Source organism: Drosophila ananassae, chromosome XR (genome assembly GCF_017639315.1).
Source record: "Drosophila ananassae strain 14024-0371.13 chromosome XR, ASM1763931v2, whole genome shotgun sequence".
Lineage (NCBI taxonomy): Eukaryota > Metazoa > Arthropoda > Insecta > Diptera > Drosophilidae > Drosophila > Drosophila ananassae.
In genome coordinates, this window is record NC_057932.1 from 17430394 (window position 1) to 17448262 (window position 17869).

A 17869-nucleotide genomic window follows, 5' to 3' on the forward strand; every position below is an offset into this window, starting at 1 on the left:
CCTGGCTCCTGTCTCCTCTTCTCCTCTTCTCCTTAGTCCTTTACTCCTTCTCCGCTGCATACATTTGTTATGCTATTTGGCCAGGACATCCTACCCTCCTACCCCTCGTAGTCCTCTGGTCTGAAAAATTCATTGAATCATATGACAAGACAGAAAACGCATTGCCTTTTTCAGGGGGGGGTGGTGGTGGGAGGGGAGTGGGGGAGAGGGCAATGATAAGCAGGACTACACTGAGAAAAATAAGAGCGAGCTAGTGGGATTATTTATAGAATTCAATTACTTTAATTAGAATTTAAAATAGGATTTCTTTAAAAATTAAACAACAAAAAATCAAGAAAAATTTTAATAAAATTTAAAAAAAAAAAAAAGGCTAAAAAAAAAATAATAATAAAAACACACATTAAATATATCCTCAAAAATCATAAAAAAAAAAAAAAAAAAAAATTAAATACAAATCCCCTTAAAAAATAACCCCTCTCCCAGTGCCCAACAGATAGAAGCGCCAACATTTCAGCTTACATAACCAGCCACGCCCCCGACTGCCGTCCACCGTCTACCGCCTACTCCCCCCCTGCCCCCTGCGTTTTAAAGTGCGTGTTCTGTGCATTACTTTGGGGCCTGGTGCTGTCCTCCTGGCCGTAAACTGAAATATTGCGTATACGCAGCGTGTGCCCCAATGTTGTGCGAGTGTCTGTGTGTTGCTAGTGTGTGTGTGTGTGTGTGTGTGTGTGTGGGAAAAACTAACGATGCCCTAGCCACGACTTTGGACATCCTTATCAGCTGCAGCTGGGAAAGCAGAGGAGGAATCAAATGCGAGGGGGAGTTGGGGAGTAAAAGGGAGTGGGAGAGGAAGATGGGGGGGTGGTGGCAGGTCGGCAGATAGTTTTGAATTTCATGAGTCCTGTGGGAGGAGGGAGCGGGTATTGCACTAATGGTTTTTTGGGTCCTGGGCTCTATATGCAGGCAGTAATTATTAATGAGAGTGGAGATATGTGAGGAAAAAGGACAAAAAAGGACTAAACAGAAATATATACTTTAGGGATTTATTTTTTAAAAATTTTATAAAAAATTTAAAACAAATTATCAGAGTAACTAAATTATCTAGTGTCTTAACTTTTTTTTATAAATTTTTAATTCTATAAATCATATTTTTATTAAATTAAAATTTTTTATTAATTTTAATCTCTTAAATTACTTGAAATTTCCATCCTGTCTCCTTTTAATTTCCTACAATTTCAATTTCCTTTGCAATATCCTTTAATCAGATCCCCCAAAAAGTATGCTATAAAAAACCGCCATCATCCTGAAGCCTCCTTGTTGCCGCCGTAACAGAATTTTGATTTAAATTTGAATTGTTTAGAATAAGCACACATATGTAAACTTATCGATAGGTTTAGTAACGGCCAAAAGAAGGCAAAGCGTCGGCCATCGCTATGAGAAAGAAGAAGAGAAATACGGTGAAGTTAACGTGTGGATAAAACACGAAGTTTTTTAGCGCCCCTTTACACTTTTGTTTCAAGCTTTTGATTAATAAAGATTAATAAAGATTATTATTAAGGAACATTAAGTGTTTGCTAAAGAAACGTGGGGCCACACGTCCCGGAGACAACATTTCTAAAAAACTTCGTGTTTTAAAAAACTTCGAGTTCCAAAAAACTTCGTTACCTACGGATCAAAGCGTCGGATTCCCAGCAGATAACAGCTAGGTCGAGTTGATCACGTCGATTACAGGAACGAAAGGACTTTTGCGGATCAAGGCAGAGGTAAAGGCGTGGCTGCCCTAGAAAGAAAAGCTAGGTAAGCACGCAGATCGAACGAAGAAGCACACGTATACATGCAGACGCGTCAGAACACGCACGCCAGTTAGAGTGGAGCATGAACATAGAAGTGTGCCAAATTTGTGAGAACAAGAACGAGACAGCGTCAGAGAATTGGGTTCAGTGTGACGTTTGCGGAAGGTGGTACCATTTTGAGTGTGCCGGCGTAGAGGACGACATTGAGAGCAAGGACTGGAGTTGCGATTTCTGCCTTGCGGGTTGCAGCCACATAGCACCGTACGGCAGTATGCAAAGATCACCGGTACAGCCTCAAACACGCGAAGACGCAATGGCCACCCCCGAACCGCACGACAAAGCGCTGGCTGTCGATACTCTAATCGATATGGCCGGCAGCGGAGAGAACACACACGCGCAGGAAGGAAATCCGGAAAGGAATAGGAACCAATTGCTTTTAAAGATGCTAGAGGAGAAAAGGCAATCGGAGGCAAAGTTTATAGAAGAAAAGTATAAACTTCTCATGCAGATGAATCCCACTGATGTACCGGAAGCCGGGATGGTTCGAGCTACAGATTCACCAACGAGCAGTCAAATAGCGGCCCGGCAAGCTATACCAAAAGATCTTCCAACATTCAGTGGAGATCCGGAGGAGTGGCCGTTATTTATCAGCACGTTCGAACACAGCACCACAGCAGCTGGATACACCAACGTGGAAAACATGCTACGTCTGCAAAAGTCGCTTAAAGGAAAGGCTCGTGAACTGATTAGGGATAAACTTCTACTTCCGAACCTAGTTCCAGATGTCATCAGCACTTTGAAGATGTTCTTCGGCAGACCAGAGCATATCCTAGAAAGAATGGTGGAAAAGGTGCGAAGACTGGCACCACCCAAAGACAGATTGGAGGCGTTAATAGAGTACGCGCTAGCAGTTCGCAACGTCTGTGCGATTATGGAGGCATGCGATCTGAAGGCACATCTTAACAATCCAATGCTGGTTAAGGAGCTCGTAGATAAGCTTCCCAACCAACACAAGCTAAATTGGGCAATGCAACCTCGCGATGATAGGATAGCAGCAGTTAAAGCATTCAGCGATTGGTTGTACAAGATCGCAGAGGCAGCATCTTCAGTAGTGGCGCCATCGTTTTACAAATCAGGCGCAGTTAACACTCACAACAGTCGCGCAACGCAAGGACAAGCACGATCGAACGCGAGCCAAACGGAAGCAGCTCAGCAGCAAGTTCAATCGGGGTGCGTGGCGTGCGGCGACATCAGTCACCGCCCACCACAATGTCAGGTGTTCTTGAACCTCGACACGCAGCACAGGTGGCAGATAATCACATCGAGTAAAGCATGTTTCTGCTGCCTCAAAGTACATCGCAATAGATGCCGAACCGGAAACTGTGGAATTAACGGATGTACAAGGCGGCACCATGAGCTACTTCACACGGAACAAGGCAGTACACAAAATCTCGTGAGTACGCATCAAGACGACAACTACGGAAGTCAATTCTTTCGCATCATTCCAGTTAAGCTACGCAATGGCAGCAGGATGATCGAAATCTATGCATTCCTAGACGAAGGATCATCCGTGACTTTAGTAGACGCATCTGTATTCCAAAGATTAGGAATACAAGGCCAAGCTGCGCCAATGTGTTTACAGTGGACCGCAGAAACAACTCGAATTGAGAGCGAATCCGTAAAAGCATCAGTCCAAATCTCTGAAACCAATTCCGATAGATTTTATTGGTTGAACAACGTTCAGACCGTTCAGAACCTAGCACTGCCAAAACAGACAGTCGAGATGAAAGAACTACGTAGCAGATTCCAGCATCTGAGAGACTTGCCTCTAGAGTCCTATTCTGCCCAGCCGACACTGCTAATCGGGTCGAATAATTGGAAGCTAGCAGTCCCTCGCAGGATCCGAGAAGGGAAATGGAACGAACCGATAGCATCGAAGTGTATGCTAGGATGGACCATCCAAGGATCGACGAACCCCCAACGATCTATTGTCATGCATCACTGCGACTGCGATTGGCAGGAGCTTCATGACGACATCAAGGACCATTACAACCTCGAGACGCTCGTACCACGAAAGCTATATTCAGCCGAAGATAAGCTAGCAGTCAAAATATTAGAGACCACCTGCCAAGAGAAGTCAGGAAAATACGAAGTCGGTTTTCCGTGGCGTGGTGGCATCGACAAACTGCCAGAGAGCCGCGGTAACGCTCTGAAACGCCTTACCTGCATAAAGAAAAAGGTATCTCAGGAACCTGAAATGTACGACAAGATTGACGCCCAAGTCAGGAACCTTCTAGACAAAGGATACGCGGTTAAGCTATCCAAGGAGGAAACCTGCCGTGAGAACAGCCGTACGTGGTATCTGCCGATATTCATAGCGCGAAATCCAAATAAGCCGAGTAAACTAAGGCTGGTATGGGATGCAGCCGCGAAGTCACACGGATGTGCACTGAATGACTACTTACTTAAGGGACCAGATTGCCTGAACCCACTCATAGAGGTCTTACTAGCCTTTCGTGTCAACAAGATTGCGATTTGCGGAGACATTGCGGAAATGTTTCACAGGATCAACATCCGTGAGGAGGATATGCACGCGCAACGATTTTTGTGGTATGACAGAAGCAGCGATAAAGTAGAAACCTATGTTATGCGGGCTATGACGTTTGGGATCAGTTGCGCACCATTCATCGCTCACTTCGTTCGAGATAAAAATGCAGAAGCCCATCAAGAAGATTTCCCATTGGCCTTAAACGCCATCCAAAAGGCGCACTACGTCGACGACTACATCGATAGCATGAGGAACGAACAGGAGGCCATCCAGACCACCAGACAAGTCATAGAGGTTCATCGAAGAGGCGGATTCGAGATCCGAAACTGGTCTTCTAATTCAAAAGAAGTCCTTAAGAGCTTGCAAAGCAATGGCAATGTTGGTAGCCAAGAACCTGTGGATTTTTGTTCGACTGAAAAGATACTTGGTATGTCCTGGGACCCACATAAGGATGTGTTTAAGTTTCTCTGCAGATTTGCAAGACTGAAACGCGACGTCCTGGCAGAAAACGTAGTCCCGACCAAGCGAGAAGTTCTGCAAGTCCTTATGTCGATCTTCGATCCATTAGGATTCTTGTCGTGCCACACGATTGGGCTGAAAATACTTCTCCAGCGTATATGGCGGCTAAATATCGACTGGGATCAGGAGCTGCCTGAGAAGATTCTGGAAGACTGGCGCCTTTGGAAAACTCTTTTAGGGCAAATCAGGATTTTCGAGGTGCCGAGATGCTTCTCCCCAGACACATCAGATCCCCGCCAAATGGAGCTCCACACATTCGTCGACGCCAGCGAGTATGCGTATTCTGCTGTCTGCTACTTGCGTGTAGCAATGGATGCCAAAGTCGACGTCTCTTTGGTGATAGCGAAGTCGAAGGTGGCACCTTTAAAACCACTCTCGATTCCGCGTATGGAGCTGCAGGCAGCAGTTATGGGAACACGCTTAGCCCACAAGGTGATGAGCACGCGCAACCTGCGAATCGACAACGCCACATACTGGTCAGATTCAAAGACAGTACTGCAGTGGCTAACTATGGACCCCCGTAACTTTCATCAGTTCGTGATGCACAGAGTCGCCGAAATCCTGGAAACAACGCAAGTCGAGCAATGGCGGTGGGTACCCTCGAAGCTGAACGTAGCAGACGGAGCTACAAAGATCACCGACCAAACCCAGCAGAAGACGTGGATAACGGGGCCAGGGTTCCTAAAAGCTGAATCCAGCCATTGGCCAACATCGACAAAGCAGGAGAGCATCATCGATACTTCAGAAATACGGAAGCATGTGATGACAACGTGCGCGAGATCAGTGGTTATGTTCAATGCGCACCATTTCTCGAGCTGGCGGCGGATGTATAGAGCAGTGGCGATAATATTCCTGTTCGTCGATCGGTTACGAGCGAAATGCGCCAAGCAAGACATGCCAACAGCCACGACGATGGACCATGTGAGGAAAGCGAAAATACTACTTTATAAGCAATCCCAAGCCATCGCCTTCGCCGAAGAGTTGAAAGTGCTATCCGTGGGAGCGACGCTGCGCAAAGGAAACAGATTGGTCGGATTGAACGCATATGTAGACAACGATGGAGTACTGCGGACTAGAGGCAGACTGAACTCAATTGACATAGCTGAAGACGCAATTATACTAGCTCCAGGATGCCGGATAACTAACCTAATAGTGAGGAGCTTTCACGAGAAGTACCATCATCTTGCTCACGAGACTGCAATAAACGACATCAAGGCTTCGTTTTACATCAGCCGCCTCCGAGTGTTGTATAAATCCGTGCGGAGTACATGCCAACGATGCAAGGTTGACAGTGCAGCTCCCAGACCACCCCAGATGGCACCGATTCCGAGAGCGAGAATAGGAAGCTTCCAGAGACCGTTTACTTACACAGGCGTCGATTATTTTGGCCCGTTATTGGTGAACGTCGGCAGGCGCAAAGAGAAGAGATGGATAGCTCTGTTCACCTGCCTCACGTTGCGCGCGGTGCATTTCGAGATCGCCTATAGTCTGGACACAAGTTCATGCATCATGTGCCTCTCCAATTTTATGGCACTTCGAGGGACTCCGAAGGAAATATTCTCAGACAATGGTACGAACTTCAGAGCCACGGAAAAAGCCGTGCGAGAAGAGCTGAAAAAGATCGAGCACGATAAGATCACCATTAAGTTCGATGGCATAAAGTGGCGATTCAACCCACCAGGAGCACCACACATGGGTGGAGCATGGAGAGACTCGTCCGGACAACAAAAGGAATTTTGAAAAACATTTGCCCAAGTTACTCCTTCAACGACGAGGGCCTGAGAAACGCCTTGATGGAGGCGCAATTTATCATCAACTCGCGACCGCTCACGTTCGTAAGTCTGGACACTGAGGATGACGCCGCTCTGACCCCGAACCACCTACTGTTGGGGTCAGCGAATGGATACAAGCCACTGCCAAAAGAAGGGATGAATCTGCAGCGTAGATGGATTGAGACTCAGCGCTTCGGGGACCGTTTTTGGCAGCGATGGATTAAAGAGTATGCGCCCGTATTAACCAGGCGCACCAAATGGTTTGAGAAGGTACCTCCCATAACCATCGGGAGCATCGTAGTCATCGTAGATGAGCTTCTACCCAGGAACTTGTGGCTAAAGGGACGAGTGATCGACACAATGAAGGCCAAGGATGGACAAGTTCGACGAGTGACTATAAAGACCCAGCACGGCGTTTTGGAAAGACCAGCAACGAAGATAGCGGTTTTGGACGTCGGCTTGGAGGATGGTAACTGACCACGAACCGGGATCAATTACGGGGGAGGGAATGTTGCCGCCGTAACAGAATTTTGATTTAAATTTGAATTGTTTAGAATAAGCACACATATGTAAACTTATCGATAGGTTTAGTAACGGCCAAAAGAAGGCAAAGCGTCGGCCATCGCTATGAGAAAGAAGAAGAGAAATACGGTGAAGTTAACGTGTGGATAAAACACGAAGTTTTTTAGCGCCCCTTTACACTTTTGTTTCAAGCTTTTGATTAATAAAGATTAATAAAGATTATTATTAAGGAACATTAAGTGTTTGCTAAAGAAACGTGGGGCCACACGTCCCGGAGACAACACTCCTCTCTCCCTTTATCTATCCATCTATCAAAAAATTTATATTTCACAAAAAAAATAATAAAAAAGAAAAAAAAAGTGAGAATGAATATTGTTTTTGGTTTTTTTTTTCTTTTCTTTCTTTCGATTCCTTTCTGGGCCACCAAACGACGTGACATAATTAGCCGAAAGAGAGAAGAGGCAGGGGAAGAAGGCTGGACACGCCCCCTTTGGCAGACTGGCAGTCAGGCATTAGGGCGTAAAAATATTAATTTCCACTTAAATGAAAAATTATGCTCCATTTGAGTGCCGACGCAGCAAATAAATTCTCGGACATCAATTTCCAAGCGCTAATAACAATAACAATAATAATCAGCAATAATACGAGGAGTAGGAGGAGTGTCCTTTGATATCCTGATAAGCTGATGGGGGGAGGGGGGGGGGGGGGAGGGGGCGTGGCAGCTGGCTATCGTTGAACGATTAAAATTTTGTTATTAATTAGATGCGCTTCGGTGTCGTGTAATAATTCACAGCTCATCTATGCAGGCACATATGTGTTAGTGTCCTTTCTCAGTGTCCATATCCTTTTTATATATTATACACATATGTGTGTGTGTGTGTGTGTTTCCTGTTAATGTGTTGAGAATTAGCAAGTGTGTGTGTGTTTTGTTGGCAATTAAAGTCCAAAGTCCCAAGTCCGCAGCCCAAAGCCAAAATTGCCTCTTAGATTATGAGTTTCGGCATTAAATTTCCGTAATTAAAATCAGCAAAAACGATAAACGAAAATCGATAAGCAAATTAATCGATAAATTGTAATTACTATAACATTTATTCACTTTTCTTCACTCTGTAGCTCTATATTCTCTGTTTATTCTTTAATAAATGATGCAAAAAATAATAAAATTTGTCAAACAATCAGTTATAGTAATTATTAATCGATTCGATTAATCGATAAATAACATAAATCATTCATTTTCAAAGTAATCTTTTTTATTTGTTACTTTTTTGATGATTTAATTTCTTATTGGTTATAATTTTAATCTTTTTTTAGCTTCCAAGCTTAAGAATTATTTATAAACTATTTTTAGAAAGTATCGTTTAACCGATAACTAGTTTAAATAATAAATTTTCAAGATAATCTTGGCTAGTTGGCTAGGATTTAATTTAATGGCTTAATAGTCATAATATCATGTGTTTGATTGCCTTATAAGCTAAAGAATCATAAGTTACTAGTATAACTAATCAGTAAACTATCGATAAATCGATAACTAGCTTAAAATATGTATTTTCTAAGCTAATCTTGGCTAGGAACTACTTTGATTTGATTATTAATCTTAAGAATAATTAAAATTATAAAGAAGAACTATAAGTTACTACCATAACTAATCGATAAACTATCGATAAATCGATAACTAACTAAAACCATAATAAAATAAATCACTTTTCTTTGTTTATTTGCTATAATATTCAACATTTTTTCACCTTTTAGATAAATAATTAATTTATTTTCATAAAATACCTTAAAAAATCCGCTTAATAATTAATTTTTAAGCAAAAACCTTAACATTTAAGCCCAAAAACTAAAAAAACAAACACCTGGAAGTCCCCTGGAAAGTATAATGTGTGACTAAGCCGCAAAACTGAACAGCTTTACAGCATTTTGTGGCCTAAACGGCGCCCACTCCTCACTCCTCCTCCAGAGCCCAAAAATCATAGCCAATAGCCAGAAAGGACCTGGCTCTGGTCCTGGCCCTGGCCCCCTTCCCCTTCCCCACCCAACAGTCTCCACAAGCCAGCCAGCGGGTTCTATCAATTTCAATTGCTGTTTCGGCCGCTGGCAGTGTAATCAGTTTTTCGCTTATTGCCGCTAACTTTTCCCTCCACACAAACGAGGTCAAATCAGACATGACACGCCCACTCAACCCCAACAGCCCCTGGCGGCCTAGCCCCTACACCCCCTTCTCCACTCATTGGATAATTGGGCAATGTGGAAAATCATTCAACATTTTCGCTTCTTGTTTAAGCGTTTATTCCAATTTTCTTGCTTTTATTTTTGGACAATTGTTTGCACAATTTTATTTTATTTTTTTAGTTTAGTTTTTCGAGTGAGTCTCTCTGTCTCTCTCTCTATCTCTGTCTCTTTTGAAAAAATAACAAAACACATGTCTTTTGTACATTTTCGTGTTTTTTGAATGCAAATGAAATCAATTTGAAGTTCGGGCTCTGTGCGGGTTGAGTAAATAAATGGCTGGGCACTTTAGTAAATAAAATAAAAACCACACTCAAAAATTAACAAAAATAAACCGTACTCCATTTGAAATCGTGTTTTTAACATTTTTTTCTCTTTTCATTTTCAGGTGAGTTGACTAAACAGAGATTTCTAGTGTTTTTTCGATGGAGTGAGTAAGAAAATAATGTTTTTAAAGAGGCTGTATCATATTATGAGGGATAGGTTAACTATCGATTAGTAAACTATCGATTTCAGTGATAGATATTCAAAGAAATCTTTCTTAGCTCATGATTAAAAATTATTTTAGTTGTTTATTAGTTGAAATACTATAGAATTATAGAATTTCTATCGATAATCTTTCGGTTAGACCATCGATTAATCGATAAATAATTGAAAACATATATGTTTAAAGTAACCTTTACTTTTTTATGGCTAGAAGTCATTTTAATTATTTATTTGTTATATTATTATTATGAATTCTATCGATATCTATAAGATTAGACTATCGATTAATCGATAAATCATCAAAAAATTGATATTTTAAGAAATATTTACTATTTTATGGCCAAAAATTATTTTTAATATTTATTAGTTATAATATTATTATAAATTCGATCGATATCTATAAGATGAGGCTATCGATAAATCGATAAATAATTAAAACAATAATTTTAAAAGTTTTGGCTCTATTTTATGGCTTTTTTAGCTATTTTTTTTTTAGAGATATACTAAAAAATCATACATTTCCTTAAATACCACTCAGTTCTCATTTCTCCTTTTTGAAACATAAATAATTCTTTTATTTTGCTTCCAAGACAGCTGCGGTATGAGGTGGGATTCATTTTTAATTAAAAACATGCCAGGTCCACCGCAAAAAGGAGTGCAATATATACACAGAACCAGTGATGGAAAAATATAAACCAAAAAACCTCAACCTCCTTCAGTCAAATTCATTTCGAGTAGACTTTTTTTTCCTCCACTATTTCCTCTTCCATGGTTAGTCTTCTATTTTTTTTCTGCGACAGCATTTCATTTAGTAAGGCTACCCCTTTTTTTATCCTTTCTCTAGGATCCTTTTCTATTTTTTTTTTGTTTTTTTTTTCTACCAATGAAGTAGTTTCTGGCTTAATGCCTTCCTAATTGAAAGTTGCAAAAATTACAGGTGAGGCAGAAAACTAACCGAGAGAGAGAGAAAAGTAATCAAAACTTTTCTTAAATCAAATTATCTTGATAAAAAATTATTAGAGAAATAAAAATAAATAATTTTAAGAGATGGTCACTCTACTAGGAGTTGAATACAAAAAAAAATAGTGTGCCCTTGCCTTAAAAACTCTGTCCAAAATTGGATCTTTTTTGGTATTTTTTATTAATTATCAAATAATTATCAATTTGTAATTATTTCTTCGAGTGTGTAGAGAGCAAAAGGTAGATAGCGATAGCTGGGAACTGAAAGAAAAGAGTTTTTTTTCCCGGCAAACCTCAAATAATAACAAGAAGTAGAAATACCAGCAAGGGGGAACAAAAGGGGCTACAGGACGAGAGAACCCCTAATGGTGGGGGGCAGGTGTAGGGGCTTTCAAAGCCGCTGCCAGTGAAGCTATTGACTAGAAAAAATGCCAAAGGACGTACAAAAAAGGATAAGAACTCGAGAGAAAATTATTTTTCATGCAAATATAAGTTAGATATTTTTTTAAAAAATATTAAAAATATTTTAAAGCTTTTTAATGACAGCTCCGATACTCCTAACTCTCATTACTCTTTTGTCCCCTCAACTGACACTATTTGTATGACCCTGACTGTCGAATATGTGAAGAAAGGCTAAGCTGCTTATCTGTTCTGCCAATTGCATTGGAAATCGAGTTCGATTTCGAGTTCTCAATGGGGTCAAATCCTATCCCCCTCCCACTTGGGCGGCGAGAGGGGGCCATTTAATTAAGTAGGCGTGGCAATTGATTATAATCGACGGCCCGAAAGCGGCCAGCAAACAAATCCAAATTGATTGCCAAATTGGAGAGAGGTCTGAAGGTTCAAAAAAAAATCCTTTTTTCTTCTACTTCCTATTTCCATCAATAATTTATAACCAAAATATCCAGATTTTTTCCACATTTTTGATGAAAAAAAAAAAACAACACAAATGATAATCGAAATATTCAAATAATTGGAAAATTCATTTTCACGCCCTGGAGCTGAATGAAAAACACACAAGCTGCGAAAATTTCTGCATAAATTCCACGAATCGGAAAATCAAAATCCGCATTCTAATTCAAATAAATCGGAATTAATTTCGTATGTCAGAGATGCCCGCGAGACAAGTGCTTGTCACTTTTAGTTAAAAAACTGATAATTTAATAATTTATATAATAATTTAATTAATTAAGTAATTAATTGTTAAGTTTATGTCTTGTTCTGGCTTGTTTTATCCTGTTAGGACATGTTCTTACTGGCTCTTTCTTATTTTATCCTCTTAAGACATGTTCTAACTTGCTTAGACTTGCTCTATTTCTTGTTCTAACTTGATGTTCTAACCTGCTCTATCTTGTTCTACCTTCTTCAGACATCTTCTATCTTGCTCTTTCTTGTCTTATCCCCCTTTCCTGGCCCAAAAAAACATCAAAAATTGAAAACTTCTCAAACTGTCATAATTATTCAAAATATTTCTGCCCTTTTTTCAGCCCAATTTGAATTTTAGGACTTGTTAGGACTTGGCTCTCTTTTCATTTCCCCTCTCTCTCTCTCTCTCTCTCCTTTCACCTTTCTATTTTTATGGCTTTGCTGCCATTCGAAGAATGTCTCTCTTTTTTTCCCGTCCTCCTTTAATTTTGTTCTTGGCCTTGTCTTTGATTAATGGCTCCTCTCGCAATTGACAACAATTTCCCCGTTTGCCGTTAGGATAGGGCCTGTTACGATAAAATAAGGTAAAAAAAAAAAGAAAAAAGTCCCTAGGAAGGCGCAAAAATGCTGCCAAGAATTTTTGTGGCCAGAAGAGCCGAAAAGACAAGCGACAATAAGACGAAATTGTCGCAAATTTTTCTCTTTCTTTTTTTTTCCAAAAAAAAATCTTCTTTCTTCTTTCTATTTTTTTTTTCCTCGCTTTTTTTATTGTTGCGGCCCTGCGGCATTGAAATATGCAACAGAAGAGGAGGAGCCTGGAGTCTGGGCCTGTTCCTCGGCATTCCAAAGGTAGCTGCCAATTTATTTTGCATTTTCTTGGTCGACTTTTCCTCCCAGATTGTCTTTTTTTCTTCATTTTTTTCTTCCTCGTTTTTTTGGGTTTTTTTTCAAAGGGTATTTCTTGATTTTTTCTTTAAAAAATATATATATATTCTAAAAACTTCCAAGATTCTAGTCTTCTTTTTTAGATTAAGAATTATTTAATTTTTAAGAGATTTTTAAAGTAAAATATAAAAAAAAATAAAAGAGAAATCATATATTTTTCATTAAAAAAATAATGAATAATTATATAAAATTTTACAATTTTTTTTTTTTTAATTTCTCTTTAAAAAATAATTTATTTTTATTTAACTAAAAACCAACTTTTTCTCTCAAATTTTAACTTTTAAGCTCAGATTTTTTTCTCTTCCTATTCCCCCCCTCTTTTTGGGACATTTTTGGTGCAGCAATGTCTAGAATATATATATCCTTCTATATATAGACCCCCCCTTATAAAAAAAACCTAATATCGATGCAGAAGCAAGGCATGTTGGTGGTTTTTTGGAGGAATTCCTGCATAAATCGCATTGATAAGTTTAGAGGTTCTTTTTTTCTTTTTTGGCTTTTGTTGGCCACGTTTTATGGCCACGCCCACTAGCCAGCCAGTAGCCGCCTTAACCTGCACGTGATGCGAAAGAATCGCTATCGCAGCTGAGCTCTCAGGACGTGCCAGCATTGAGGTCGTCCTTTAAGCAGGAAAGAAAAAAGGAGTCAGTCGAAGTGCAACTCCCATTCGGATCTCAGTTGGAGAGAGGCACTAGAAAAAATAAGGGGGTTACTCAGTAATATTTTAGCAAAAATACATAATAATTATTATTTTTAGAGGCTTCTGAAGGCAAAAATAATAATTAATAATAATTTAAAACAAAAAAAGGATTAAAAGACCAAGCTTTTATTGTTATCCTTTTTTTTGCGAGGATTTTGGCTAGATCCTGGTTCCCCAGGACTCTGCCTCCGCTCCTGTGACAAATGAGCCAGCAGTCAGGACTCAAGAGTGCGGAAAGAAATGAAATTTTGTGGAAACTTGAAGACAGAATTGTAGTTTCTATTTTTTATCATTTTTTCAAGAAAAAATAGCAAAAATTAAAGCCAAAAAATGGCTTTAAATGTTAAATATTTATTTTTATATAAAAATTAAATGAATTATACTTTTTGGATAGAAAGTTGAGTCGCTCTAATGCCAGAAAGGAATAATTCAGAGTTCCTGACAAACTTTTCCTGGCAAACTGCTTCTGGGCCGTTTTTTTTTCGGGTACTGGAATTTATTTTTATGACTCACGCACTTTTGCGGCTTCCGCTTGGAGCCATCAACACCTGCTTAGCGGAGAAAGTGAAAGGACCTCGCCCCTGAAACGAGAAACACACATTTATTTCCCAAAAAACTTGGCGCTCTGGCTGAGTTATGGCCGGCAAGTCGGCGAAACTCAATTTGAATAAATTGTTGAAACAAAACTTACACACATCCCATAAAAAATAAAGAAAGCTACTCCCCCCCTTAACACACACACTCTTTCCCGAAAGGCGTAGGATGGATGGGCGTGGCAGTCTATACTTTCGACTTTAAAATCAAATTTACAGCGACAGGGACCCAAGAAAAAGTACTTTTCTTTCTTCTTTTCCAATCTTTTATTTTTTATGCTTATTTTTTTCTTATTTTTTTTTAGCCTTTTTTTAGCCTGGCAATTGCCAACAGTTTGAAATGTAAAGTGTACTGGGGACTCCGACTCGGCATGTGTGAGGAATCAAGACGCATAAATTCCCAGAACAAGCAAACAATCGGTACAGTGCGGCTGCGATATGAGGGATATTTTTTTGGGGAATTTTCAAATTCAGTTTGAGGAAATTAAAAGGCATTTTTTAAGAAAAAATGGCCAGAATCAACAAATAATTTATAAAAAATAATATAAGAATATAAGAAAGCCAAAGATTATTTTAAGCGTATATTTAAGATGAGAATTAAATTAAAAATTTAAGGGAATTTAAATTAAATTTTCTTAAGAAATTTTTAAGGGAAAAATATGAACAATAAATAGATAATTAGATAATAGATAATAAATTTTTTTACGATATATTTAAGATAAAAACTTTTTGAATTAAAAAGAAATATTAAAATATAAAATAAAGCCTAAAAAATTATATTCATAATTTTTATATATTTTATTTTTTTTTATCAGTTTTTATTATTTGTATTATTTTGAATAATATTTTATTATTTTTTATTATTTTTATTTCCCTTATCACCTTCCCTCTTAGCGAGTGCCTACTGTTAGTGGCAGAGCTCAGCCGGCTTTTAAGCTTATTTACTGCTTATATATTTTAACACTCCACCCCCTCCCGCCCACTCCACAATCGCCCACAATTCGAGGGATATGCCACACCCCCTATCCTACACCCCACACCCCCCCGACCCCGCGAAATGAAACCAAACAACAACAAACGATTTCCCCTCGGCCTTGCCGGCCCCCTTTCAATATATTTTATTTTTTTGGCAGTACTTCCGCACCAGTCACCTCCCCTGCCGCCCCCTCCCACCGCCCTTTCAGCATCCTGCATCAGGACCAGCATCCCCCCACCAGTCCCCCCCTCAACATGACAAATGGCTGCAAATCGTCTTCCTGTCGCGGCCACCGCGTTGACAGAAAATGGCAACGGTTTCAATTTTTTTTCCTCTCTAAGGGGGGCAGGGGGCGGGAGCTGGTTTATTTTTTATCTTTTTTTTCATGATTTATTTTTTTAGAGGTTTCTTTTTCAAAAATAGTACAAAAATTAAAGGAAATATTTAAATAAAAAAATATAAAAATGTAAATAATAATAATAATATATATAAATTATATAATAAAAATAAATAATTATAATAATGTAAAAAATAAAACTTACATGTATGTAAAATGTAAAAATCCTATGACAGTTCCATGTCCCAATCAGAATATCCGCGAAAGGCGATGAAAAGCCACAAGCGACAAAAAAAAACAGCGGAAGCTGCTACAAGAGAGTGGGCGAGAGAGCGCTCTTCAAATATCCTCTCACCTGACTCCCCAGCATCGATGTCGCTCAGTATCTTTGTCGCTTTGCCTCCCACCGCCTTCCGATTTCATTCTGAGCCAGGACTAACTGTAAACTGGCAATGCCCCCCACGCTGGCAATGACCGACGCGTCCCGACGCCAATTTAAACTTCAAATTTTTTTGCCAAATTCCGACCGAACCGAGCCCGATTTTATGATTTTTTAATTTAATTTATAGATATTTTTTATTCACAACACTTTTTTAAAGATATTTCCACTTAAAACACTTTTTTTCACAAAAAAAAATAAAAGAAAACTGGCAAAAACTTTTAATTTTCACTTCACCTTATAGCTATTTAATTTTTAAAACACTTTTTTCACTTTAAAACTCACTTTTTATCACTTTTATTATTTAATTTGAATTTTAAAAATCGGAAAGTACGGACGGATTAAAAGTGAACTGATCCAGACGAGCGATTGCGAGCGAATGGGGGAGGGAGAGTGAGAAGCGCAAGTGCAGTCGGCTTAGAATGGCGTCCTGTACTCCTGCGCCCGCTCTCCCTCTCATTCTAATAGGAGTACTCAGCAGGTTGCCAAAATCTATGAATGGCAACACCTGAGAGGGTGGGAGGCGCATTAGGAGAGCTACTTGATTCCGCAACCGTAAGTTCTGCGCTGGCAATGACTGACGCCTCCCGATGCCAATTTAAATTGCAATTATTTATGCAAAAAACTGTCCTAATCGGGTTTAATTTACTTTAATTTATAGCTATTTTTTAATTACAACACTTTTTAAGAGAAAGTTTCACTTAAAGCTCTTTTTTTTACAAAATAAAATTAAAAAATCTGACATTAACTTTTTATTTTCACTTCACTTGATCGCTATTTAATTTTTAAAACACTTTTTTAACTTTAATTCATGTTTTAAACACTTTTATTATTTAATTTGAATTTTTAAAAATCGGAAAGTACGGACGGATTAAAAGTGAACTGATCCAGACGAGCGATTGCGAGCGAATGGGGGAGGAGAGAGTGCGAAGCGCAAGTGCGGGCGGCTTAGAATGGCGTCCTATACTCCTGCGCCCGCTCTCCCTCTCATTCTAATATGAGTACTCAGCAGGTTGCCAAAATCTATGAATGGCAACACCTGAGAGGGTGGGAGGCTGTCTAAGAGAGTTATTTAATTGATTTTTGTTTAAATATAAATAGAGCAATTAAAAAGGAAAAAAATTATTAAAAATAAATTTAATTCAAACATAAATATAATTTAAATGGAAATTAATAATACTTTATATTTAATTCTTTGCACTAATTAATAGTTATTATTTTAAGTAGATAAGTGGTGCCCAGCCCCCTTGCTCCTCTCTCTTACTCCCTCTGACTCTGAGTTGAGAAGAAAAACTCTTAAAAAAAAGCCCAAAAAGCTCTTTAAAGAGAACAAATTAAGGCTGAAATGGAAATGAGGAAGATGTCTATTGAAGACGAAAATGGAAAGGGAAATGGAAATGTCCCTGTCGAGTTGGCGGGTTTGATTCGAACCGCAACCGCCCACTCTGGTTGGCCTCAATTGAACCCAAAATTAACCCCACGGGCCGAAAACCGAAAACCTTTTCCAAATTGCTAAATTTGTGCGAAATTCAAGCGTTTTGAGGTTTTGTGACCTTTCAACTTGCCTTTTGTTGTTATTATTATTATTGTTGTTGTTGTTGTTGTTGTTGTTGTTTGTTGTAACCGTGGCCCGTTGGAACGTCAAATGTCCGGGAGAACCGCAGTCTTGTCAACTTATTTAGTGCTCGGGCGCCGCAAGACCCAATCACACACACACCCACACACACACTCACACACACCCCCTATACCCCAAAAAGGGGGGGGGAGGTAATATGGAGAGTACATAAAAGTAATGCACTGGCAACACGCAAACCCAAAAACTGAACCTACACCCGAACAGAAGCTCAAAACTAAACTTTAGTTAAAGTTCAGAGGCGGAAATTTTGCAGCGACCGCAGAGCGAC

The 17869-nt window shown here is 39.3% G+C and overlaps 2 protein-coding genes across 2 annotated transcripts in view; both read left to right on the forward strand.

Moving 5' to 3' along the window:
• LOC6502351 (irregular chiasm C-roughest protein) overlaps nt 1-17869 on the forward strand; it is a 53899-nt gene that overhangs the window by 14147 nt on the left and 21883 nt on the right. The gene's annotated exons all lie outside the window — the stretch shown is intronic.
• On the forward strand, nt 1876-7109 carry LOC123257680. Its single transcript, XM_044717505.1, has 2 exons — nt 1876-6521; nt 6617-7109. The coding sequence occupies exons 1-2, from the start codon at nt 1876-1878 to the stop codon at nt 7107-7109; spliced, it is 5139 nt and encodes a 1712-aa protein (XP_044573440.1).

What these genes read in the sequence shown, in the direction of transcription:
- LOC123257680 (XM_044717505.1), top strand. Translation starts at nt 1,876, where the DNA reads ATGAACATAGAAGTGTGCCAAATTTGTGAGAACAAGAACGAGACAGCG. An exon ending in ATTAAGTTCGATGGCATAAA is followed by an intron (nt 6,522 to 6,616) that starts GTGGCGATTCAA and finishes CATTTGCCCAAG; the next exon opens with TTACTCCTTCAACGACGAGG.